This window comes from Poecilia latipinna, unplaced genomic scaffold (genome assembly GCF_001443285.1).
Source record: "Poecilia latipinna isolate Pla-1442-1.1 unplaced genomic scaffold, P_latipinna-1.0 Scaffold1161, whole genome shotgun sequence".
NCBI classification, from domain to species: Eukaryota; Metazoa; Chordata; class Actinopteri; order Cyprinodontiformes; family Poeciliidae; genus Poecilia; species Poecilia latipinna.
Window position 1 is genome coordinate 44591 of NW_015113777.1, and position 25529 is coordinate 70119.

The 25529-nt window shown below is 40.5% G+C and overlaps 1 protein-coding gene across 4 annotated transcripts; it reads right to left on the bottom strand.

The window, feature by feature from the left end:
• Positions 1 to 5297: 5297 nt before the first annotated feature.
• mpz (myelin protein zero) lies at positions 5298 to 23692 on the bottom strand. 4 transcript variants are annotated; one of them, XR_001427513.1, is made up of 7 exons: positions 23446 to 23692; positions 20245 to 20411; positions 16794 to 17007; positions 15553 to 15682; positions 14365 to 14407; positions 6790 to 6936; positions 5298 to 5977 (listed from the first exon to the last, which is right to left on the bottom strand). XR_001427513.1 is itself a non-coding variant. In XM_015053129.1 (7 exons), the coding sequence occupies exons 1-6, from the start codon at positions 23489 to 23491 to the stop codon at positions 6850 to 6852; spliced, it is 687 nt and encodes a 228-aa protein (XP_014908615.1). In that variant the 5' UTR covers positions 23492 to 23692; the 3' UTR covers positions 5298 to 5977; positions 6805 to 6849. The 4 variants fall into 4 exon arrangements, 3 of the variants coding, with proteins under 3 accessions (XP_014908615.1, XP_014908617.1, XP_014908616.1); XM_015053129.1 differs by having other exon boundaries at positions 6805 to 6936; XM_015053131.1 differs by lacking the exon at positions 6790 to 6936 and having other exon boundaries at positions 23446 to 23690.
• Between the last annotated feature and the right edge of the window lie 1837 nt (positions 23693 to 25529).

Sequence of the window (25529 nt, forward strand, 5' to 3'; positions counted from 1 at the left end):
AAAAATATTCTGCAGACTGCAAAATCCATTAAGTTATGTATTCAGTTGTGCAAAAGGACTGGACATGGCCAAAGAAAAAGAACATGTTGAAGGTGAGAAGGTGGATGGTGAGCGAACCTGATTGACTTCTGCTCAGCATTTCAATAAAGCTCGGACCAGTTCACATAAAATGTGCTCCAAATTTCCTCCAAACCAGATCTTTTCAAATATATTTCATCAGATTTGACCCACAAAATATATTTTCCACATAGGAAAAAAAAATAAAATCTAATAATCTTATCATTTTTAGAAATTACATTTGCAAAGCAAATAATAGACTGCATCCTCTGCCAGGTAAAGAGTGAATTTCTGCTTCATATGACAAAATCTTAAGTACCTAACTAGGCTTAATCAAGAAAAACCTTCCAAAACATAAGCACATTGTGTCTTTAAATGCTATGTTAAGGGATTTGAATCCTTTTTCTCTGCCTAAACAAAACAGTAAATAAATAAATAAATAAAAAATAGCTTTGCTGTGCATTATCCCCCCACCAGCTGGTCATTCAGACGGCGCAGCTGAGCAGGTGCATCAGTTAAAGTCTGCGACTGCACTGTGTCTGAATCTGAAGCAGAGCACTTCTGAAAAGGTCATGTATGTTCACTGAACCCCACCTGCTCGTTAGGTCAGAAAAAATTAAGCCTTTATGAAAATTATATCTCATTTTGTCACTTTGCAAAAATGTGAAAAGGTTGTGAATAGCTGCCAAGCATTTTTTGCAGGTTAACATAATTTCCGTCGGATGTGGTTAAGCCGTAAAGGGCACAAAACTATTCTGATTAAACTCTATATGTTTTTTTTTTTTTCATTTCATTAAAAGCAAACCACCTGGTGGTTCTTGTTCACCATTTAAAAAACAGATTTTGTCCCCTTAAGTGTTCCTGTCACTGCAAGCAAGAAGTACTAAGATTGCTAATAAAGTCAGGGCTATTTTCTAATGAGTTTTCTCCTCCTGCCAGCTGTAACAACATTCACATGGCACACAAAACCTTTACAACCTTTTTCTTTCACATAAAACCACCACCTTCAAAGAGTTTTAATTGAATAGTTTGTACTATAAGACCAACACGGCACAGGGCATCACGATTTCATCATTGTGAAATAAAAAGGACAAACTGTTTTCTTTTCACAAAAACAAATCTGAAAAGTGTAGCATGCATTTGGAATCCTCCTCCTTTTATCTCATTTCCCAAATACAATCCGGTGCAACGAATCGCCTACAAATTTCACCAAATGTGCAAGCAGAGTCTACCTGTGTGTAATTTAATGTGGGAATAGAAACGGCTGTTCTGTGAATGTTTCAAGCATCTGGAAGACCAAGAAACTCAGCAGACAGATTGTTGATAAAGTTGTTGAAAAGTGTAAAAAAGGTTTAGGTTAAAAACGGTATAGTTCAATAGATTATCTGAAAATGAAATGACTGAGTGTAAGACAGCTGCAAATCCATCAAGACATTTCTGTTCGCCTTGAATGACGGGCTGGGAAAGATAAGGAATCTATCAGAGAAGCAGAAAAATCTTATTTCTGAAGGAGCTTCAGAGCCGTTTGGGGCAAACAGTTCAGTTTCATACAAACTATTCCGGGGGAAAGGATGTGATCTGGTCAATTTAAACCAGAATTAAAGTTTTTTTTACATACACGCAAAACGTGAAGTGGTAAGCCAGCACTGAATATGGTCATAAGACACACTATCATCATCCTGTGGGAAAGCTTTTATTAACCCGAATCCTCCAGCAGAAACTGAACCCTAAATGCAGTTAGAACTACAACCGGATCAGAGCAAAGCTTATTAATGGGTTAAACTTGTTCACAGATGCCCTCTTTTCAATTTGACAAATGCTCTTTTATTTCTTACTGATACTCTTGGAAAAACAATTTTGGTTACTTGTGACATTTTTGTTTTGATATAAAATGCAGAAATGATTTATGACTGAAAACAAATAAGTTGTTCTTTGTGGCACCTTATGATTTTTATGAAAGCCTGAATTCTTTGAATCCTGGTCTTTAGACCTCGCCTGTGATCAGACTATTTTCTTTTCTGGTGTATGAACATATTAGAGCTATTTATAGTTTTTTCTCAACTATTGTTTTGTCTTTTTATCATCTCAACAATCATATGGTAATTGCAACCAAATATTCACACACACACACATAAACAGACAACTTTCTTTCACTCACTGACATTAAAACAGAATAAAATTGGTCACTTAGGCTTAATGAAATTATTTGTATTTGTTAAAAATAATGAGTGAGGTATGATTTTCATCCAAACTCAGATTTATCATTTGCCATAGTGTTTTGCCTTTTAAACAGCACAACTGGGGATAAATATTTATGTGTCCCTCCACAAGCTTTTTACAATAATTTGCTAGAATTGTGGTCCTTTATTCCCAAGAAGAATTGTGTGGTTGAATTTGAAAAAGTTCAGCAGGGACTGGGAAGTTGCTCGAAGTGTATAGAAATTTGGACGAATGTAAAACTTGAGGCAATCCTGGAAGAAAACCTGGACAGAAGATCAACTTCCAACAAGACGATGCCTCCAGTCGGGAGCATTTGTACCGACTCTCTCCCTGTCTCCGTTTCCTCATGGAAGAGTTTCCTCTTTTTAACAGATCCACAGACATTATTTCAGGAAAAAAATAAAAAAAATAAACAATAGATATTTTCAGCTGGGTTTACTGCTCAACAGCTGTGCTTATGGCTTTTATTCTTGTGTTCTCTTTACAACATACAGAGTCAAAAAGATGTTAGCGTCCTTGAATTATTATGAGCACTGAAAAAAATCTAAGAAGCTCCAGTCGTTTCAAATCAAAATGTTAATCAGAGACTATAGCTAAAACAGTTTACATCGCATATAAATCATTTTACAAGGCATGTAAATATCATTCATGTTATGTCAGGCATCTGTGTGGCTTTGCTTTAAAACAAGAAAACATTCTAACGAATCCATTTGACTGGATAAAAAACAGCGACGAGTGAAAGAGGTGCATGTGTGGATTTCAACACCACCTATTCCTGTTATGAATTTTCAGGGAAAAGTTCAAGTCTGCACTATCTGTCCTGCATATCAAGCTCGCAGATTACGATCCATCTTTGGCTCAGGGTTGGGATGGAGCACCTTTAAAAGAAAAGCTCTAGGGGGAAGAGCAGACTATCTGTAGCGATACATACAGATTTCTTTGGCAGGGCTTAACAGGCCAGATAAGTCTCTTCCTGCAAAGCTTTGCTTCCACAGCAAGCACCTTCCTCTGTGGGTTTTCTTCCCTCCCCAGCCGTGGAACGATGAATCTAAGGCTATCCTCTCTCACTCTCTGCACCACAACCTCAATTTTCTTCCATCTCCGAATAAAATTCACCCAAGAGACAGCCACACAGTACCTGCCATAACACACAAGGCCAGAAATATAACGGCATATTCTATAGAGCACTATTACATTTCTTCCCTGCTTTGGTAAACATGTTCTCCATGTGAGTACACATGTAAAAACTGTCCCAGAAAACATTATTTGCTTCACTTACTGCCATTGTTTGGAATTATAACAAATCTATTTTTTAAACACTCTGTAACACGAAACACATATACATAAAACACGGGCATTTGCGACCAGAAGAGAGCTTGCTTGAAGGATAAGTTTCTGTTTGACGTCTTGAGTGCAGGAGTGTCCCTCAGCCTGTAGGGGGCGCTGGAACGTGTTTGGCTTTCAAACCAGCAAAAAAGGAGGGAAAAACCGGGTCAGGGGCAAAGAGGAGGTGGTTGGTGATCATTTAGCACCTTTGCCATTTTGTAGCTGTGCAGTTTGGGTCGTTTCGTACCAGATGGACCCAAAAGGACCCGTCTGGTAGAGGACGGTTCATACAGGCAAATTATCACAAGACGTTTCAGACCTACTTTGACAACTGATAATTTGAAGTAATTTACTGTCAGGGTGGGCATTTATTGTATTATTTGTCATTAATCTTGATCCATTTTTTATTATGATAATAATTTGGATTTATCACCATGATAAATTCCAGTTAATGATGTTTGAAACTTTAAAATGGTTTGTTTTGTCGGGATTGTTAGCATTAATTTGTTTCCCCCCAAAGTTTATTCGCCGAAAGCCTGAATAAATATCAATAAATCTGAAAATATGATTATATGCTGTGACGAGTTGCAGTTTACTGACATAAATCTTTATGTGACTGGTGACCTAAAGAAGCATATTCCAAATAGGAATGTTTTTGAGGCATCATATGTTTGGGTTTGTATAATTGCTGTGTCACTCAAGTCACAGCCATATCTAAAAAGGGGTGTGTATTTATCTTAGCGTTAACGATACAATAAATACTGTAAAACAAATCAATAAATAGTTCTTATTGTCACTTTTGTTATAATTATATTACCACAAAAAATTGTGATAAAACTTCAAATCCATTTCGCCTACTCTGATTTTACTATAAGATTTTATGATTCCAATAAATAACATATAACAGCAAAATGTCAGTGAGAGTAATCTCAGTTCAATCAGGGTTCATAATCTGAGATATTTCATAAAAGTCTGCAGTACATTGATATAAAGGTTGAAATATGAAGTCATCTGCAAATAATAAAATACCTTATATATAAAATTCAGTGTTTTGAATTAATGCTAAACCTTGAAATGGTTTGTTTACAGGTACTAATGACAATAGGTGCAGAATCCAGGTGTTTAACTGAGACCCAGGCTTAGGGGAAAGTCTTGCCTCCGGCGTGTTTGAAGGGCAAAGGCGGGAGGGCGTTTTTCGTCAATCACTGGCAAAGATGGAGGACGGCGTGAACGAAGCGCCTGCCTCTGAGTTTGGAAAAGAGAGTAACGAAGACGCAGAAGAGGAGGACGGACGGATGAGAGTGAAGCATTGAGCTGTAGGCCTGCCAGTCAGATAAGGAGCGGCTTAAAGAGTAGATTGGATTGTGTATAGACCTTTTCAGTGGGGGAATAATGCGGCGCGGACTCAGTAGACAGCAGGACGGGGAAGAGATAAAGGGAAGCCAAAGACATTGAGGACAGAGACAGCGAAACTGGGGGAGATGATTCCCAAGATGGGGGCAGAGATGAAGTGGAGAAGGCGGAGGAGGCAGGGGGAGATGTGGTGAGAGATATCATGTTACCAGCACACACGACAATAATTAGGAGAAACGTGCGAGTGGATTAACTGGACCTAAAATAACTCGGGAGTGCACCTCTTCCTGGTAAGACTCCTGAGAGCATCCATCCGCCGGCCGCTGGAGGCCGTGACGTCATTCCAGTTCGTCAGTCACTGGCCGCTGAGCCGGCCGCGGATATTCTCTCAGGCACAAACGGGAAGGGGGAAAAAAAATCACCTCCACCTCCAACCCCCCCTTGTTGGTTGAAAAATGTGCAGCTGTTACTGTAAGCCTGTGCCGTCTTATAGAGGCCAGAAATAGCCCCCCTTCAGCCTGGGCAGGGACACAGCAACAACCTCCATTAGCTCAAATGTGAGAGGATTGAATCACCTCCGAGCTCCGGGGCTTGAACTTCTATCTGCGTCGGCTGAGAGCAGGAATCATATTTCTCTCTGGCTATCACGCTCTGTTTTTCCTCTATGTGAAGTCCAGTGTGACTTGGCAGCTCCGCTCGGTGGACGTGATTGAGTCGTAAACATTAAAGTGAAGGGGGAAGATTCCAAACACATGAGGGGTGGTCTGTCGAGTTATGTGCATAGCTAGGCCTTAAAGACTTTTACAGTTAGCCCAGTGATCGCAAACGCCGTCTTCGATGAGGCGTTGTAAAAATTATTTGACACTGTTGCACAGTGAAATACGGGGGGCTATTCTTACAGCCAATGCTGTCTTGAGAGAGTACAGATAATGGGAAAAAATGGGGGTTGCATCAGCCTGGGCAGAAAAAGAGGGAGCAGACTAGAGGAGTGGAGGCAGTCATGGAGAAGTCAGACCTTTATCTACAGGAGCAAGAAAAGAGGGGAAGGAAGAGAAAGAACAGGACAGAGTGGTTAGCATATAAATCATTCCTGTAATTTGAATTAACAAGAAAGTCCAGAAATGTATTGGAATAGGAGGAAGAAATGGGAAGGGACAGGGGTGGGTGGGAGAAAATCAGAAATCAGCGTAAGGAGAGAAAGCTGGAGTTTGACACATCGCTTCTGGAAAGAGAATAAAAAAGAGAGCAAATTGGCTTGTCCCCGCAGCCAGGGATTTGTGATGCGTATCGGACGCACTCAGAGAAAAAGCTTTTTTCAGTGGATAGGATCACAATGAAAGGAACCAGAGAGGCAAAACCCAGGGAGCAGCCTTTTTAGATTTTGTTATCAAGCCCGGGCCGTCTCGGGGTCTCGCTTCAAATGGCATATCTTATGACCTAACAAAAGCAGTCAGGGAGCCGGGCCGGTGTTAGAGATTATCGTGACATCTGGGCCCACGTACAGTAGTAGCGTCTACATTCTGTGACAAGAGCAGATATGATTTAATATATTTATTCAGAGACTCAGGTGCTGTAGTGCCGGATGTAAAGTAGGTTTGTGGTTTAACTCTCTTGTTATTTGAAGGTGAACCGTTCGGAAAGGCGGGAGAGGAGGCCCGGCGGCGCCGACCTCCTGGTCCCTGCCTCACCACTGGAACCTTCCTCCCCGTTTTGCCGGGTCAGCTCCAGCTCAATGGTCATGAGCACCCGACCAGATCCCTCTCCGCCGCCGCCTCCCCCCTCCCCCTCCGCCCCTTTGATGATGGTTTGCTGCTGCTTCTGTTTGGGTCGGACCTTCGCCGCCAGTACCTGGCGCAGGGGCTGGAGCAGCCCGCCCCAGGCCCGCCCCGTATCCTATTTCTTATCCTTGCGAGACTCCTGCTTCTTCTTTTCCGAGGCGGCCGCCTTCACCTTGGAGGGGTCAGCGGGAGGCGCGGGGCCCTGTGGGCGGAGGGGGAAGAGGGGGGGAGGAAACAAGGGGAGGAGAGTCACTTCAGGAGGAAAGGAAGGCAGCAGGAGAGGACGTGAGAGAGGTGAGAAGATGAGAGATGGAGTTAAACTGGACGGGCGGAGCTGTGTGAAGAGAGGAGAAAAACACATTTAGAGAAGAGAGAGATATAGGTGGTCGAGGTGGGGGGTGGGGGAGACGCAGTCCTTTTAGGGGAGGGGGTAGCAAGTGAGAGGGGGCGGAGTCCAGAGCTGTAAGGGGGTGACAAAACAGGTAACCATGCGTTAGGATGGGACACAGTGGCGGACAGACTCCATACACCTGTGACAACTGAGTGACATTTGATCAATAACACACAATCATCTCCCCCCACACACACAGCCAGAGTGGGTTTTCACAGCCAAGTCATCAAAAAGTTGACTTTGAATCTCAGAAATGTAGGGATTAAATCCAAGGAGATTTTTTTAAATGCGTTGGAGAGCAGCTGGATTCTTCCAATCATGTTTCTGGCTGCAGACGATTGTTTCCAATCTAACATCAGGTCCCAAAACACCAATTTTAATAGACGTTAGGATGCATTGAAATTGGTTTATTTCAGAAAACTGCAATGGAAACACTTCCACGAGGACATGAGTATGATGGCTGATCTTACTGCTGGTGCAAACCAAGAAGAAGATGACAGGAAGTAGTTAGAGGATGATGGCGGGGCAAGTTTTTTGACTTTTTCATGTGAGATTTGACTCCATCTCCATTTTTAATTTAAACAATACTGGGGTTAGATCCCGATAAAGATCATGCAATCATGTTTACGTCTAGACCAATTTATTTCTAACCAATTAGCATCTTTCTTTTGGATTCCTGTTTTTAAAACAATCACCATCAGTAATATCAAGAGAGTATGTTTTTATTATTTTTAAAAAAGGGCAAAGAATAGAAGAGAAAGGATGTTTTCAATTTCCTAAAACAAGATTCATCTGCTTGGCTGATTGAGAGATTCAACCAATTATCTGCCATGTTTTCACTTATTTTCTTTTCTTTAAATTGCTTGCACTTCGTCAAACGTCTTAGACATCCCAGATGGTTGAATGTGTAAAACCATCTGCTTCCTCTGATTGGGGGAATATAAATCTCCAGTGTGCAGGAACATGTTTACAAATGTCTGAATTTCCATTGCCTTTGGTCTTCTGTTGTTTATGGTGAATATTTCAATGTGTAATTTGGATTCAAAAGTCTGAGCGACTGTAGCAGACAGTAGCGCTATGTTGCTGGACACTTTAACACTACATTTTAAAGTTAAAAGTTTATTTTCTATTCTTAAATTCAGAGTGAAGCAATTAAGATGCTGTTCTGTAAATAAATGATTAGCCAAGTACGTTTATTGGCATCCCTAGAAAGATGTGCAAAAATCCTTGCACATCCTGACAACTGTAGAAAAACAACTTTAATCAGTGGGTGAGAAACCCCATCTTCAATATATATATATATATATATATATATATATATACATTTTTTTTCTTTTTTTCTAACAAAATAATGGAAGAATTATGGATACTCACAACAATTCCTGTAAAAATACATTTTACTGAATGTCATTTCTGACATTTTATACTGTAGAGTAATCAAAATTAGTGATGCCAATCAGGTTTTTTGTTTAGAATATTTGGAATTGTATATAAGAAAAAAGCTACTCATTCATATTTGCCCATAAGTGTTTAAAAAACGAGAAGCGTGCAAAGAAAAGTTGCAATTATTTTGACACCAAAAACAATGATGATGGTTAGGAAGCATAAAAAACCCCACAAAACCATCAAGTCTCCATAACAAAACATGTTAACTGTTAGATTCCAGAAAAAGTAAATGTGGAGTTCATTACACTCTTTTCATACACTGGATTTTATAATTTTAAGTTTTTTTTTTACATCTTTACTTCAATAAATGCCACCAGTTCAAGTTAGAATCAAAGAAGAAATGTAGATTATTCTGAGTAAGTCTGTTTACTATTATTGAACATTCCTGTTATTCTAAATCCAGATTTTGGTTTCACTTACGAAATGTTTACATGGAACGTAAAAACTCCTGGTTATCCAGACACGACTAGAAATCCCAGTATTAATTTATCTCAACTTCTCAGACACATATTTTAAGTTTTAATGTTCCAAAAGCATTTTTAATAACTGATTCCAGTTCTGAGAACCCAGGATATTACTGGACACTGTCGAATATAAACTGGTTTCTCATTCTTTAGTGGAAGTTAGCATAATTTACATCGTGATGATGATCACTTGAACACAATGACGGATACTTGATCTTAAGTCATCCATTATTTCTTTGTCTTTGCCTCACAAGAAACCAGATTTCACAAGTGGATTTGGTCGAGTTTTGATAAAGTTTATTTAGACCTGAAATTTCTTGTGTCATGTGCATGTTCACTTTAAACACTTTGCTAAAGCCACACTGCACAATTTTCTGGAAATGTAGTTGAGAATGAATGAAAAATCCCCCAAAGTAGAGACAAAAAGGCCCTCAGAAAGCTGGGAGAACTTTTAATAAGGGTTACTAAAGTGGAGTACAGGATAGTGCGGCTCTTTGAAAGCTAAATGAGTATATACATTAAGGATGCACAGATGCATAGATGCATGCATTTTTAATGCATATATGCTGTAGAATGAAATATCAAGTGTTTTATATTCTATGTAAACACCATATCTGGAATTTGATTCAAACTTGGACAGGACTCCAACCAGCATTCTGACTGTCTCTTCATATTCAGATCAAAGTTGGAGGGAAAAAAAGAAACTGCAGTATATTTGATCAGGGAACCATTTGCTTACTCAGCTTTGCATTGATTTCTGTTGTTCTTCCAAACCCATATTATCTTTAAATATTAATGGGACCTTTACTTTTGTAATACCACAATTCACTCCCACTCGCTCCGCAAATTGTCTGTGCAATATATGAGCGTTGTCTGAAACCATCTGCAGGAAAAGAAAATCTATAAAAGGAAGAGGCAGAAGGTGGAAAACTCAAACGCTGCGTCGCTTCAGCACAACAAATCCATCAGGAAGGACTGAACCAGGAGGAGATAAGGTCAGGGCTACACTTAACCTCACAATAGTTGTATTCCAGTGCATTAACCTGTCAGTTAACCTATTGAAAAGTATCACAAGTGTGCAATAATGCTCTAATGGAGCTTAATGAAACTTCACACGCGTGTAATAGTTTTACAGTGTTGTGCTTCTTTAGATGCTCTTCCACAGGTTGAACTGTGGGCCGCTCCATTGTTGTGTTTGCAGAGTAAACAGAGTGAATAGGAATGGATCTGAAGCTCAGAGACTGAAATAATTTGGCTCTAATACATCAGCTTAGTCAACGGTGGAAAGCCCACTTGAGGCTGTTTCCACCCACTGAAGCTTCAACTAATAATACCCCACTGATTGCATTACAGAATTTATCATTTTTAATTATCCGCCCTGCAAAGGCAGCACACGATTGAAGGCGCCTGCTGCAGCAGACACCCAGCTCAGCGGGGGAGCGGCGCAGGCCCAGCCGGTTTCATTATCTCCGATTATACTTACATTCTCTCATACATCACTGCATTGTTTACCGTTATGCTTCCTGCAACAGGCTCCAGCATTTTATTCTGCAGAGCTCCCACACTAACGACGGGCCTGCTTTGTAAAGACACACCCCAGGCTGCAGAATGCAGCACCACCTTGGTTACAGGGTGGGGGGGGGGAGGCGGAGAGCGCACTTCAAAGGAAACGTAAGGTACAGTGGAGAAATACGGAGAGGACGGCGGCATGGGAGGGAAAAGTGGCTGCATCCCCTGCTGCATGCTAAAGAGAGAGGAGGTGACAGGTGAGGAGGGAGATTGAGAGGTAGATGAGGAGTGAGAGGTAGTGATTTCCTGTCCGGCAGGAAAGTGGATCAGAACCCCGAGGACCTGAAGGAGGGAGGAAGGGAGAGAACTGGAGAGGGAGGAGGATCGAGAAGGAAATTGAAGAGGAATCAACAGAGTGATGGGGGGGAATTAGCTTACAGATAGACGGATGCTTCCCATGGTCAGCAAGGAAGCCAAAGGAAAGGAAGACAGGAGGAGTGGATGAAAGGAATCTGAATGAGAGAAAGAGAGTGCTGGTGGGAGTGAACTGAAGAGGTAGGCAATAGGGAGACGGAGAGAGAAGAATGGGTGGGTTATATATGAGCGTGTGTGTGTGTGTGTGTGTGTGTGTGTGTGTGTGTGTGTTTGAGCTCAGATCGATACTAAGTGCACTCAATTATCATTCCAGAACAGTGTGTGTGCTTATTGTAGGGAACTTTTCCCTGAGTGGGGCTGCAGGAGTACAGTCTTCTTCCACAACACCCTCTAATGGGGGGAGCGTGACGGCACGCCCCACCCAGCTCCACAATCCCGTTTCCACTTCCTCACACAGCGTCTGGGTTTGTAGCGCAAGCAGCGCAAACCGTTAAAGCTGCAGAACGCAACTTTTATTAAAAATTTTTTTTTTTTTTTTAGATATTTGATGAAACTGTCACAATGTCGTGATAATCTATGAAAAAAATGTAGCTCTCAGTGCTAACTAGAAACAACCAATCGGAACCAGGAGGCGGGTCTTAGCGCTGTCAATCACAATCTCCTGTGGCTCATCTTCCCCTTTTCTCTCTGCTACGCTGCAGTTAGCATAGCCTGTTGTCATGGTTACCATGACCTCTGTTGACGGCGGGCAAACGATTTTCCTGGAAAGGCAAGTTGTTTCTCTGCCATTAGCACATTTAACAGCAAGTATGTGACACTGATTGACAGCGCTAAGACCCTCCTCCTGGTTCTGACTGGTTGGTTTTGGTCGGGATCGGTGCATCTTTCAGACAGCAATAGCAGCTCAGAGACGAGGTGGACGAGATTGATCCTTTCATAGATTATCTGCCTCATAGCAAACTGTCACAACATGGTGAAAGTTTTAACAAACCTAGAAAAAATATATTCTTTATACAAGTTACATACTGCAGCTTTAAACAAAGACAGTAAGGTTGATAAAATAATAATAATAAAGAAACTTGAGTGTCAGCAGCGCCTCCTAATCAGGACTATCTGATCAAACAGTCGTTTATAAGCGGGCCATAAAATCCCAACGGTCTGACTGCGTGTGGCGTAGCAACAAAAACCAAATCATCTCAGAGGAGGAGGGGTGGAGGGGAAATAAATAAACTGAAATATAAAGCAGAGCGAGCTCAGATAGAATATCTGCTTTTGCTCTGTGTTTGTCATCTGAGCACAGGCTTGCAGGAGAGTAACTGTAAATGACAGCGTTGTCAAATATCCCAGTGTCCTCTTGGCGGCGAGTTATTTATTCATATATGCACTGTCACACGCTGCAGGCACTTGAGAGCAACTCAAGAAAAACCTGACAATCACACGACAGTAGAAAGGAGAGCGGAAGACAGGGGGGAGAAAGAGGGGCTCCGCAGAGATGAGGGAACTTGTTTAAGGAAGGATGGAGAGCTGTGGGCCCTCAACATTCCTGCTATATGGCTGCAAAGAGACGCAAGCGTGTAGCAGCTTTTACTATTAAGACATGATCTTCAAAGCAAATATTAAGTGTTCATCATGTGTCTGGCTTTATACTGACTACTGATTATCACTATGTTCAAGAAACTACATTTAAAAAAAACAGGAGAACATTATTCCTGTAAGTTTAGTTTGCCAGTAATTAACTGGAACTACTCTTGAAATATGTTATGAACTGAATTATTTGCAAAAACAGATGGAAACATGCTAACATTAGCTTAGCATGTCAGAAAGCTGCTCCACTTTAAGAATGACAACAATAATCAGTTTGTTCATGGTTTGTTTGGCTGTTTTATTCGAAAAAAAGACTGAATTTACTTCTTCGAAAACAAACTTCCCAGTGTGCTTTTCGTCACATCACATGTAGCACGAGGCAGGGAATTCCTGCTACAGGTCAGAGCCATTGACCTGCAACTTTTAAATGCATTCCTGTTTCTGAATCAAATGAACAGATCATTATCAGAACTCCATGACAAGCTGAAATCATTTTTATAAAGTTTCAGGCTTGTACTCTGTTTGAATTCCCATACCTATTAGAAAAATTTATTTAAAAAAATCCCTATACCAAACCTAACTTTCCCAGAACACACTTAAATAAGTTCCTCATTTTACTTGTAGCAATAATATTTTAGATTACTTTCATTTCCTGATTAGTAATGTCATTCAGTCTCTCTGAGGAAAGCTATTAGTGCTATCTAAAAAGAGTAATTAGAGATAGGTGTGTGGTTTGATTATATGTTACAATGTGTTGCCATACTCCCGCCTTGATCTACCTGCGGCTAAATGACAAAGCTGTCACAGCAGCACCTCTGATTTCCCGACTCGGGTATCTGCGCGCGTCTCCATTTTCAAAGCTGAGTTTTAATTGACAAAAATGCCTTGAACTCAAATCCCTTGACGTACTTTTCTCCCCCCCTCATTATCAGCACACTGCTTCCAGTCGATTACAATACTCCCACGCAACCCTGCAGCCCACCACATCACCGCAGAGTAATCAAACACAACTTGCCCTGGTGGCTTGTTTTCACAAAAGCATACAAGCCACAAAAAAAAAAAAATGTCTGATTAATCCACCTCTTGAGGCGATCGAACTCCCACAAGGGAGAGAAGGGGACAAAAAAAAAACATAGCTGTTACGTAGCAGCTGCGTAAAAACACTGATAACAGCCCGGACCATAATAGGCCCAGTGATTTTTTTATTTGACTCCCAGTGAGCGAAATCAGCAGCTCCTGTCTGTCTCCCCACTGCGAGCAAATCACAGCTCTATTCAGTCCGCAGCGCCGGCATTAGTCCTCGTAACCCAGACTGGGTCATTTCACAGCCGCTGCTTTGATTCTTTGGCCCAGGGCTGTTTGGGACCCCCCCCACAAACCGGAGGGAAATGAAGGAAAGGGCGAGGGCCACAGGATAGAAAGGCAGGTTGAACGCTGAGGCAGCAAGAGGATTTTACCAGCTGAATGCGGTTATTAGAGCTGGAGGGGGCGCAGGGTTTGAATGGCCCGTTATTTTGTTGTTGTAACGTTGCTGTGCTGAGGATGAGGCCAAACTGGAGATGCCTGGACTGCCATTAGGGAGAATGCGATTATAACAGAGTGCTGCTATGCACCGTCATGTCAGCTGCGCCGCCATACAGAGGAGATGAATATTCCCTTTGACAACACGCTTCCTCATCCCAAATTCTCTCAACAATCGCCGAATGCTGTTGTAATCTCTCCAAATCGTCATGTGATGATGACAGCGAGCCAATCTGTTGCGTTTGTCGTTGCAGACGGGATGCATGTGTGGGAGCGGAGGGAGGAGGGGAGGAGGATACCGAAGGAGAGGGAGGAGGAAGAGGAAGAGGAGGAAACTTGCCTGTCTCTGCTGTGATCCCTCTTTCTTTTTCTTGCCATGTTTGCTGGAGGGGACAAAAGAAAGACAATGTCAGGATGTCGAATCTATCTCTCCCTCCAGTGGTCACAGGGCAGCACTGCCTGCCAGCTATCATAAAGAGACCATCATCTTAATCTACTGGCCTGTCTCAGACACAGCCCCCAGGTGCCAGATGTGTTACGATGGGAAGGGAATTTGCAATCCGATGGATCCATCATCGTCATGATCTTGTGGATTATCCACTCAGAAAATGTCGCCTCACAACTTTTAATCCTCCTACTTTGGACCTATGCTTGCTGTTTTGCAGATTAAATCGAATTGAAAGCTTATCAACTTCCAGTTTCAAAGCTTCAAAAAAACAAAACAACAAAAAAAAAATACAAAGTAAGGTTGAATCCCATTTTCTAAGGTTATCCGGATTCCTGCCACTTGTAGAAAACAAACAAAAGTTTGTTAAGGAAGAATAGAAATATGGTACTAAAGGTACCACAGCTAAAAGCAGAAATACTTGAATTTATGAAAAGGGTTTTTTTATTTAGATAATGCATCCCTAGACTGATAGCCAAAGATCTTATAAAGTGTATAGTTGTACATGCAATGCAGTAGACTTTAAGCTTCTGCACTGCATGTCTAAACATAAGAAAATGACAGGAATTGTGTGTAATATCGAGCCCTTGAAGCGAAGTGTGATGGGGTGTTAAGATAAAAATGTTAAGACCTGCTTGAGGCACTAAATTAGTTAAATCATCTTTGTACATTGTAGATTTATTTTCACCAATGTCAGAATACATCTAGAGAGTCATTACACTGTTTTTTTCTTGTTGCAAAAGATTTCAACCAGCGATGTTCAGCTATTTAGTCAATTTCTTGCCTATTTGGAATCAAACATAACTAAATTAATTACTATGCATCAAACAGTTCATCCGATTTAAATGCAAATGCAGATATTACACATTTGTTTTAAAATGCGCCCCTGAAAAAACAACGTTTTTAAGTCCTTATCTGGTCCAAAGAAACATCTTAGACTACATAGCCCCAGTATGCCAGGCACAGGGGGAAATGGGACTCAGCCTTGCTCAAAGGGCCTTGGCCAGACATGTGTCGGTGCCAGGAATGGGCTCCAGCCTCTGCTCCCGCCCCCTGCAGAGACCCCACAGGCTGGGCACTGACCTGACATTAAGGCTGAAGACGCGACGCGCCACCAGGAACCTCATTAGGTAGTAGATGACCACAATCAGCACCAGCAGGCCCAGCACCACACCGATGATGGCCCCCGTGATCACACCCGCTTGGATGGGCACTAAGACGAGAGGAGAGGAGGCAGAAGACGGGATAGAAGGACAGAGAGAACCAGATCAATACAGATAATATGTGAATAATCAGAGGGAGATATGGATTGGAAATGAAGGAGTTAGGATGAAAAGGAGGAGGAACAAAGTAACATATTACATTAGAACAGAGGAAGAAAGGCTGACTAAAAGATGAAAACATTTAAATTCAGCGAAGGTAAAAGAAAAAGGGATAGAAGGAGAGAGAGAATATGGTGAAGATGGGAAAATTGGAGAAAGTGAGAATGAGGCTGACAGCAGCCTAAAATAAAGATTGAGATAAAATTGTAATCGATTTCATTTAATGGTGCGACAACTTCTCTGATAAATATTCACTTGCTTTCACTGAGATCAATTTCAAAGTTTGGGACGATTACACAGATCTAAAAATATTTGCTTTCCAATAGGACAAAAATTACTGGGAGATATAAGACGAAATAAGCTCTTCAAAAGTTTCCACAGAGGACTTGATTCCTTTCACAACTCGGTTTTGTTACAACCACAAACTTCAACATATTCAATTATGATTTTAGGTGATAGACCACGAGTTAACCCTAAAGGCCCGGGGGCCAAATCTGGCCCGCCACAGCTTCTTATGTGGCCCTCTAAACTGCAGAGGGACACAGTGAGCCTTCAAGATGATACTGGATTTTTTAAATACGATTTTATCAATCAAATCAAAGCAGTTTTTATTTGCAAACTCCCAAATTACATCAGTAAGTCACTCCAGTTTTTCACAATTCCACAAACATATAAATTCCTGCAAAATAAAAAAAAATACTTAACTAATGCAGAGACATCAGTTTATTAATATTTTTATAGTTTGTTAATGGGTTTTATCAATACATTTTCAAACCGTCCCTTTAAGAAGATTCATGATCTTGATGTGATCCAAAATGAAAATGACCTTTATACGCCTGATAAACCCAAAACAAAGTTTAAGGATTTAGCTCTGAACTTTATCTGTACCATCTTCATAAACATCATTCGATCTAACATGTCCCTTAGGAACAGACAAGAGTTTGTGGTTGTGATGTGATCAATTTGCAGGGCACTGTGCTGGGATCAAAGCAGCTAACTCACAGGTCTCAAAGACCAGCAGCCGGACGCTGGAGGGGCGCCCCACGATGTCAGGGGGGTTCTTGGCGTCGCAGGTGAAGGTGCCGTTGTCGCTGAAATCCAAATTTTTGATCAGGATGGAGCCGTCACGACGCTTCGGGTTCCCCACGAACTCCACCCTGTCCTTGAACGCGCCTTTGTTGTCAGTGTAGGCCTCACCACCGGCGTAGTGGGCGATCTGGGGACGACAGAGGAGGAAACACTGACCAATGGCACTCAAGAGTACCTGATGGATCTGGATCTCTGGAGTGGAAGTAATCAGGAATCATTCTATGCTACTCTGATTGAGTTTGCAGTTTGTTTATTTTTTTTTAAATACATTTAAAAGCTCCAGATTTAAACCTTCAGATAATGGATATTCAGGCCTGCTGCAAAATCTTAACAAGTTCAGCATGCATTAAAATGTGAGATTAACTATTTATAATTTAAAGTTTTATCAAAATTCAGCACTTAAAAATGTACACCTCACCCAAAAACATGATGCATTTTCGTCAAAAGGTGTAGCTTTTGAGTGATTTAAAATTATTTTATTTTTGATGTTAATTGTTAAATACTGAAAGATGATCATTGTCTCCCGATATTTCCAATATTTCTGACTAATGGAAAAGATTTGTGATCCAAACTATTGGTAAGAAAATGTTATTAAAATGAAGCTAAGGAAAAATAGATCTTACAAAATTCCAAATAGAAAAATATTAAGTATCAAAAAAGTTTGTTCATTTGTAAAGAACCACTTTGGGCATCAGGTATAAAAGTACAGTCACGTTATTCAATAAATGTGTTTCGATGTGTCAGATTGACAGTACCTTTTGAAAAGTGACAATCTTAAACTGTTATTAATCATACTTTTCAAGCTACATGACTATATTGGGGTTTTTTTTATGTCTGATGTAATATTGTAATTTTAAATGCCATGTTTTCATAAGTGGAAAATCATAAAGGCTTTCAAAGATCCATCTATGTGTAGAAATCTACATATTGTGTTTCGCATACTGATAACGTTCCTCAAATAAACGGACTTTTCAATAATATTCTAATTTATTAAATGGGTCAGCATGAGCCATTGGTATTAGGAAATATCCAGGATTTAACCATAGATATAATATTGAGATTTATTATGTTTATGGTTTAAACATTTAAGCCTCACATTCCCACCCCCCACACCCCCAACACACACACACACACACCCACACACACACACACGTTAGAGTGTGTGCATGTGAATTAGAGAAATTCCTGTAATGACCAAAATTTTAACACAGACAGTGCAACCCTTCCTCCACCCGTTGATGTGCACTGCTAGCGAGCTGGCTGAAAAAAGGACATAAGTTTCAGTCAGTGAACATCACTGGCAGTAGAAAATATTCACTCTTATTAAGATAAATCTATTAAAACTGCAGCTGACAATCAGAGTTTATTTAGCAGGCGACTGTAACCTTTACTCAAGAAGCTAAGCAATTAAATGTTGCTATCTGCTAATAGCAGCTTGTTTTATTTATGTTACTCTATTAAAAGAGGAACAGCATAAAGGAACAATTATCTTGTGAAAACAACCTCAAACATTCAGTTTATTTGCTGAAATCTAGCAAAATCAAAAATATCTTAAAGATCTGTTGTAGCTTAGAACATTGTTTCGTTACTGCGAATACAGTGGACTGTTGGTTGGTTATGAACCACAGCCACCTACAACTTTTTAATATCTGCGAATACTTGAGACCCCTCTAAAAACATTCAAGACTGCCTGTTTGTAATAGTTCGTACATCAAATATACCTTAAGAAGAATTAAAACATACTGGAATCATGTTAGCCCCATTAGCAGAAGCTAACAGCTATGATCTTTCTTATTTCTGCTCTTCGGGGTTCAGCCAATCGGCAGCGGCAAGGAAAATAATGGCGCTCCTGGATTGGCTGATTTACAAATGCCAGCCAATAGCGTGTCGAGTAGCATTGTGCCGAGGTGTTAGAATTTCTGACACTGTATTTTCTTTCAAATATTTTACATATACTTTATGGAAAAATGTATGGTGGATTTTCTGCAGTTAATTTAGAATCACACCTCCCATTAAACTGCGAATAGGTGGTTCACTGTAATCAATATTACACTCGTATTAAGAGTAGTGGGATTGATGATTGCTTTTTAGTTTTAAATAAACAAATAATTGGAATACAGAACACATTTCTGTTTAAATTTTTGTGTAGATGTCTAGTAGTTTTGTTTGGTTTAACATTTTTCGCACATGCTCGTTTCAACAAAACTTAAACAAAATCTCTGGTTGAAAAACCAAAAACAGAACTGTTTATTGGGAACTTGGTTTTCCTTTCCATTTTAGTTCCCAATATTTGTAGAATCATTCCTGGACTTAAGGTCAATCTGGTGTTAAACGTCCAGGCTATTGTGATTGACATAAATGTCTCTAAAAATCAATTACCACACTTTGAAAAGACAAACACAGCATGGAAAAAGAAAGATTTGCGAAACAGGTAATCTTTCAAGGTGGGGAAAGAAATGAGTGACTGAAGATAGGATGGTAAATAAAATGAAAACTCAGTTTCAAAGTGAAGACTCTGCAGGGGGGGACAGATGAAGGCGAAGGAGGAGAAGGGAGGACGTAATGAGAGAGGACAGAGGGACAAAGACTGCAGGGCTGGAGAGGAGGAGATTAGGTGAGGTGGACAGAGGGAGGCATGGTCAGGATGGGGAGATAGAGAGATTAGAGAGATAGAGCGATAACAGCAGGGAGAGTGAAATTAAACTACAGCAGGCTGCTGCAGGAGACGCAAAAAGTTTCTTCAACGCATGATGGAGAAAATCAAACTCTCAGCTCTCTGTTTTTATTTTAAAATCCTTGAAGAAAGAGCCCTTAAGAAAAACTCGACATTTTTTGCTCCTCTTTGTGCCTGGCAGAGGCACACAAAACAAAACAGAGCTTTGACAGAAAATGCAATCATTGTTTGCAAGTCTAGATGCCTGTTAATAGTTCTCATTGTGACCAAAATTTGGCCTCAAGTGGTGAGTAGGAAACACACAAGGCTCTTATTTAAGCAGAAAAGAGAAAATGGGAGCACAGGCTCTTTTAGCGGCTCTCTATAAGAGGTGTTTTCAGCCCAGTAAATGCTCTGTTATTTCGCAAATTGTTGCCATCTTTTGTTTGTCTGCCGTTGGCTCGTGGACATGTAGTGCACAGTGATTTATCGGAGCTTCTTTGCTGAAACAGCTGCAGCCATAAACAGCTCTGATGAGGATGGAGAGAGCAACTCTCACATCAATGTTTCAAGAAGTTTAAAGAGTTTCTGTTGAGAGAGTTTTCAGCATGATTTTTCTTCTTTTTTTTAAACTCCTACAAGCACACCTGTGCAGCAGCAGCTGTGGGTTTTGTGTAACATCATGTGTGTAAACGTAAATGTTTGCATTACAGAGATGCTGTCCCGCGAGCCGTCTGGTCTGTATCTCCAGGTGAAGGAAACATCCTCGGAAACAAAGCGCCAGGAGAAGAAGGAGCAGGACAGCCTGATGTCTGAGCCCACCAGGGCGTGGCGCTCCCAGCTGGTGTAAACAGTAATGGCCTGGGATGCCTGGGGTGCTGCAAGACACAAAGAAGATGCAAAAATGTATTCTTTCTTATCAAATCAAAAGGGAATCTATTATTAAAAACATCTTATTTTACACACTTTTATACTTCCATTTCGGTTTCTGAAAACTACTCAAGTGCTTTAGAAAACACAAATCCATTTTTGACAATTAGTTCATGTTTTTTAGATTCAATGGACACCTCGTTACCTAGCAACCCAAATGGAACTCAAGTGCGATTCATCAGCTGGTTTTACAGGTGTTTGTGCTGCACAATGGCTGCTGAAAAAGACAAGTGTCAAACTGATGGCTTACTATTTAGAAACCACTTGCTGCATTCTTGCTGGGTGTGCAGGAGACTCTACTTCTGCTTATCAAATATGTATGGTTGTATATTTCCATATCTGTTTGCGGCCATTGTCACATGTGAGTCTAAGCTTTGAGTTGGGGGCGTGGCCAGCAGCACTTTATTCGGATTTAAAGTGACAAGACGCCCTAAAACAGTTTGTTCTGAAATAAATTCAAACCAAGCAGAACTGACCAGATTAAAATCTCATTATCAAAGAATGATTTTGTGCAAAAAATGTAAATAAGATGTTATGCATAGGTCATAGACACATCCTAACTTGTTGAAGGAAGCATAATGTGTCACCTTTAAGAAAAAAATTTTAAAAATCTGTTTTACCAGAGATGTCTACGCAAACAGAAAATTGGGGGTTTTTTTGGCTGTTTTTGGTTAATTTTACCAATTACATTGAACCACATTCATTAGAAGGATCTTAAATCGATATTGTGATTCATAAATAATTAAATTTGCACTCAGATTGACTAACTGTACTTTTAGTGGTGCCTCCATTGATTCACACAAGTAACTGCTGAAATAAGGTTTGAGTTTGTAAAAGTCAAGGGCGACGATAATTTTCCACATTAATTTGGGTAATGTTGGCTTAACTGTCTGCACTGCTTATGCTTGAATAACATTTAATAATCAATGCTAGTTTGGTTTTAGCTGAAAAAAAAAAAAAAAAAGCAAATACTGAATTTCCTAGACAAACACTTCACTCAGCATCTCAAACAACTTGCAAAACTTCCAGCCAAGTGTGCCGCTCAACAGCGTTCACGTCTACATGTGGATGATCCTCTGCAGGTCACAGCATCCTCACAGCCGCAGTATATAAGCTCTGAAGTCACACAGAGCGTTCTGCCTGTTTCAACACCCACAGAGTAAAGTTCACAGCTTTCGCTGCGAGCGTCCTCCAGCGAGATAAAAAAGCCCCCGCACTGCTTGTCAATGAAATCAGACTTGACATTTTTAATTAAAATTCTGACAAAAAACATATATGTCTACAAATAGCTGACAGGAAGGAGTCGGGTGGGGAGGAGGGTTGTGTTTGACAGCCAAACCGCAGTTTAAAAGTCATAATATTAGTACACCGTTACTTTTCAAACCAGGAGACACCTGCTATGGCGAAGTAACACAGATGGATGATGCTAGCTAATTTACTGCACTGTAGTGCATGTAAAAATGATCAGATAGGCATGTTTATTAGCATGGTACCTTTCACAACACCAGCTAGATTAAAGGGCTTTTAGGAAACAGATGTAAAGAAAAATATATTAAAATAAAGATTGAAAATATACTTACAGAAAAAGGTATCACATCAAAAAACAGTAAAATGCAAAAAAAAAATAAAAAATAAATAAAAAATACAACAAATGAAGACAACTCAAAATGAATTCATGTAATTTGACATTTATAGGAAAGATGCAGGAAACAGCAATGTTTTCAGTCTTCGTATGAAGGAGCCAACAGTTTTTTTGCATTAAAATTTTTCTATAGCGTAGAAACTAAAGACTGTTTCCATTTGTTAAGTTTGGTACTTGGAGCACTAAGTGAAGAGGTCTTTAATAACCTGAGGGGTCTAGATGGATTATTTTTGCAGAGGCAACTCTGAGACGTATGTGTGTGTATATATATATATATATATATATATATATATATATATATATTCTGCAAGCCAGTGCAGAGATGTAAGGACGGGTGGTATACATCCCATTTCCTTAGTGTTGATCATCAACATAATCTTCTGAAAATGTAAGCTTTCACCAACTTTTCTGTTTTAACAGGAAAGCTTTTGTCCTGGTCGTGTATTTAAGCTGGCAGATAGCTGATATATTGATAGACTAATTAATTAGACTAATTTGATGGTAAAATTTAGCTCAGAGCCCAAAACAAACAACACCCATGTTTCTTTCATTCTCTTTCATTTTTAGAAAGAAAAGTTAAAAACTAAAGTGTTTGTCTTTAAACTTGCATTTTTGGACCAAGAACAATAACTTCTAGAGTTTTTTTCTGCATTAAGATAATAATGCATCTCCTTCATAATTCACTAATTGGGTGACTAAAGAACAGTGGTCATGTGGTGACACTGAATAATTAGGTTTAGTGCCTTTAACATATGGTAGTGATACTTTTTCAAACTCTTTACAACCTAAGATAGCAAGATTACGTAGATATTTAATAAAAAAGTGGGCTGAGAATGGAGCCTAGTGGAACGCCATTTGCTATTCTTGTGCATTTTTCCTCAGATTTGTGACTTTCAAATGAGACAAAGTATGGAATAAGGCTATCAAGGAAAATTTTGACCAGTTGAGCTCAGTACTTAGCCAGTCCCACCCACTATTACATTCTAGCAATCAGTTTGCTATGATTAACTCTGTGGAGATTTTAGTGAACCGCAGTTCAAATCAATGCACCACAATTCCAGAAAGCAACTGGAATGCCTCGGTGAAGTACTAATTCAGTGCAAAGACAGGTTTAATTCAATGCTAAGGCATTTATTCTCCCCTTATTTCCATCAGGTTCATTAGTTTTCAAGAAAGCAATCAAGAGAAAAGCTTCTCCCATTTAACCTTTGACCTCAGAACAATTGGAAAATAATTTCAACACCTTCGCTTTTAACAGGTGAAATTCAGGGCAGGCCTTTTAGTCAACTCATCAAAATAAAATTAGAAAAAGTGAAAAGATTTAGTTTTTCTTTTATTACCTATTCCCAGGAGGACCACTGACGCCAGCGCCAAAACTCTCAGCATGGTTTTCTGGCTTCTGTTGGAGCTCCCCCCCAAAACAACGGATGGACGCTGCGAACCTGACAGGACTCTGCCGAGGAAGAGTCCCAACTCCACCGGGAGCGTGAGTGGAAGGAGGAGAAGGGAAAAACCAGAAAAAAAGGAGAGTGGATGAAGGGAAGCAGGACGCCAGGAGAGACAGGACAACAACAGAAACCCCACTGTCCCCTGGTTTATACCCAACCACACCCCTCATCCCAGGCCCGGCCCGGCCCATTCCCCCTCCCTTCCATCCTCCGTCGCTCTGCGTTTTCCTCCCTGGAACAAATTAACACACATTATCCGTTGAAGTGGGAGAAAAAAAGGTACCTGCGCCGTACAGTGGCTGAATTAATTGTGTGAACAATGGGCGACTTGGGGCGAATTTGCAAACTCTGAGCAGCGTTTCAGCATGATGGATGCAACATGTTAAATTAAACCCTCGTCATCCTATGATTGAGTGCTGATTAACACTTGGAGTGTAGGTGAGAGGGAAGCACGGCCATCTGCAGTCGATCTGGGTTGCTCATGATTAAACGTCACTAAGGGAATAATGGGAAGTTTGGTTTCTGTTTACTGGGAGGATGAAGGAGATCCTCCGACGGGGTCAGTCTAGTGCTCTCTCCTCCATCTCCATGTCTCACCCGTTTCTCCTCTGCATGCACTTTGACCGGGTCTGAGGCCAGCCGGCCAAACAAAGCCGCGACTCTTAGCTAGCTGTCCTCCCTCTCTTCAGATTCTCGTCCTTCGCTGGCGTCTAGCACTCAGAGACAATGGGGCCTGAGGGGGACAGGGGCTGACTCGTGTTTGCCTGTCTGTCAATGGCGCTTTTTCATCCAGTTTTCTCTTTCTCTTCAGCCTCCTCCTGCTCAGACAAAGCCGCTTATTCAGATTGCAGTGCCCACTCCCCACTTTTCCAGTAATGCAGACAGAGAAGAAGAGCCCTGCTATATATAGAGGGGTTGATATGAGGACAGGACACAAAGATGGGAGAGAGATTTCAGTTTACATTTTTACTTATTAAAGTGATCGGATGTGGTCTCAGCCAGTTTTTACTTGGGATAATTGGTGGGTTGCCACTTTGATTCCTGCTCTGTCTGCCTCTATCAAGACACTTCACCCGCCTTGCCTGCTGGTGTTGGACAGAGGGCCTGGAGCCCCAGGGCAGCTGTGGCTACTATGGCATATTAGGGCCATAGTAGATAGAAAAACCGACTAAATTTGCCAGAAGAAACTCTGAAATTTTGAATTTAATTTTAAAAAAATTCTAGAAAATTGTGGGAATTTCTGAGCTCCATAAGCAGAAAATTTGAAATTAATATCAGAAATTTTCTAGAAAATTATGGAAATTTCTGAGTTTGAAAAGTCAAAAATTTCTTTTTTTCTAGAAAATTTCTAATAATTGAAAAATTTTTGAGTTTTTTGGTGCAAATTTACTCCATTTTTTCCACCTAAACTTAATACACCATTTGAAAGGCTGTGAATGTGTGCATGAATAGGTGAATGTATGTAGTGCTTTGACAAAGCACAATACAAGTTCATATCCTTTACCACTTTACCTGCAGTGAGCCATTAGTTTTGTCTCTGGAGCGAACATGTTAACAATCCCAAGGTGGAAAGACCCCATCAGTGACCGCTGAGGCTTAGAAGTTGACGCCTGTCAACCTGGGAGGGACTTTAAGGCCATTTTCCAAATAAACTGAGTCCATTTCTCTACAGAAAGAAAAATTATTCGCAGGTGGAAAACATTTAAGTCAGCTGCCAATCTTCTTAGTCATTGACATTGCCGCAAATTCCCCTCAAGGTCAGAACATAAATGTTCAGAGAAATTGTAAAAGCCCCAAGAGTTTCCACTCCGACTCCACGGCACTCCGACAGAATGTAAATGTTAAAGTTTGTCTTATAAGAAAAATAGAAAAAGAATAGTTGCAGGGTTTTAGGAGAAGCCCACCTCTTTATAAAGATATAAAGGCACCACAACATATAACTGGCTTGAAAAGTTGCATCTGAATAAACCAACAAT

Excerpts from the sequence above, each read along its gene's own strand:
- mpz (XM_015053129.1), bottom strand. The coding sequence starts at position 23,491 with ATGCTGAGAGTTTTGGCGCTGGCGTCAGTGGTCCTCCTGGGAATAG. Across the intron at positions 15,683-16,793 it reads GCTGCTGGTCTTTGAGACCT|TGCCCATCCAAGCGGGTGTG; the intron begins GTGAGTTAGCTG and ends CTCTCGTCTTAG. Across the intron at positions 6,937-14,364 it reads AGGGATCACAGCAGAGACAG|GGCCCCGCGCCTCCCGCTGA; the intron begins GCAAGTTTCCTC and ends CTCCGCCCACAG.